General features: G+C 40.6%; 1 protein-coding gene across 1 annotated transcript in view; it reads left to right on the top strand.

The window, feature by feature from the left end:
- ANO1 (anoctamin 1) overlaps window positions 1-916 on the top strand; it is a 40,705-nt gene that overhangs the window by 12,856 nt on the left and 26,933 nt on the right. Inside the window, exon 7 of the mRNA XM_031061174.1 lies at window positions 445-500. Within this exon, the coding sequence (XP_030917034.1) occupies window positions 445-500 (56 nt within the window). The remainder of the gene's footprint in view (window positions 1-444; window positions 501-916) is intronic.

Genomic DNA, 916 nt, shown 5'->3' with positions numbered 1-916 from the left:
CAATCTGACACCTGCATTCAACACTTTGCGTGGGTGATGCGTGTGGATGTGGGTTTCCCTGTGCCATCAATTCCAGCCATATTCTTCTTGTGATCCAGCCTTCTGCTACACTTTCAAATCTTCAGGCTTGCCCTTAAATCAAACTGACTTTTCAGAAAATGTAATTTATTTTAATGACTAATTCCAAGTCATTGGCTTCTAATTCTTGATTCTCAAATATATATGACTTCCTCTTGCTCTCTGCAGTTTTCCATTTCATAAAATGAGTCATGTATAATAACCTATATGATTAAAAATGAAACTACATGGAAAGGAATAAGATGGCAGCAAAATCATTATCTGATCAAATGGCTGTTATTTTGAGGGAAATCTCCTGGAAGGATGATGAAGTGAGGCTGTCTAACCTTGAAATTATAAATAACTATTATGTCTTTATTTTTCAAGGGATCACCAGCCTGCTTGCCAATGGCGTTTACAGTGCTGCATATCCTCTGCATGACGTAAGTGATCTCACAATATATTTTACACATCTGCTGTCTGTCACCAAGAAATCCCTCATGTGTGAGATGTTGGTGGCATCATCCCAAACATGACTGACTTTCTTCTCACTTGTGTCATGACTGCAGTAGCTTCTGCTTGGTGTTTCCATCCCTCTACTGGCTTTTAAGGAATTCCCCACCTCGGTTCTACCTCCGATGATCATAAATTTAAACGTAACATTAGAAGAGTTGTTACAGTGTTTTAGTAAATGAAATTCTCCTGTTGTTTCTTGACCTTCTGCCCCCAAGATCTCTGGCACCAGTGCCAGGAAACACATTTATTACCAGGGCACCAAGTAGCCAGTTCCCTTGGCCACATCTCTCTGTGGAGGTGTCAGTAGCTGTGTCCGTGCAACCAGCTAAAACCAAGATCAAGG

This window comes from Geospiza fortis, unplaced genomic scaffold, assembly GCF_000277835.1.
Source record: "Geospiza fortis unplaced genomic scaffold, GeoFor_1.0 scaffold590, whole genome shotgun sequence".
NCBI lineage: Eukaryota > Metazoa > Chordata > Aves > Passeriformes > Thraupidae > Geospiza > Geospiza fortis.
This window is presented reverse-complemented; position numbering and strand designations above follow the sequence as displayed.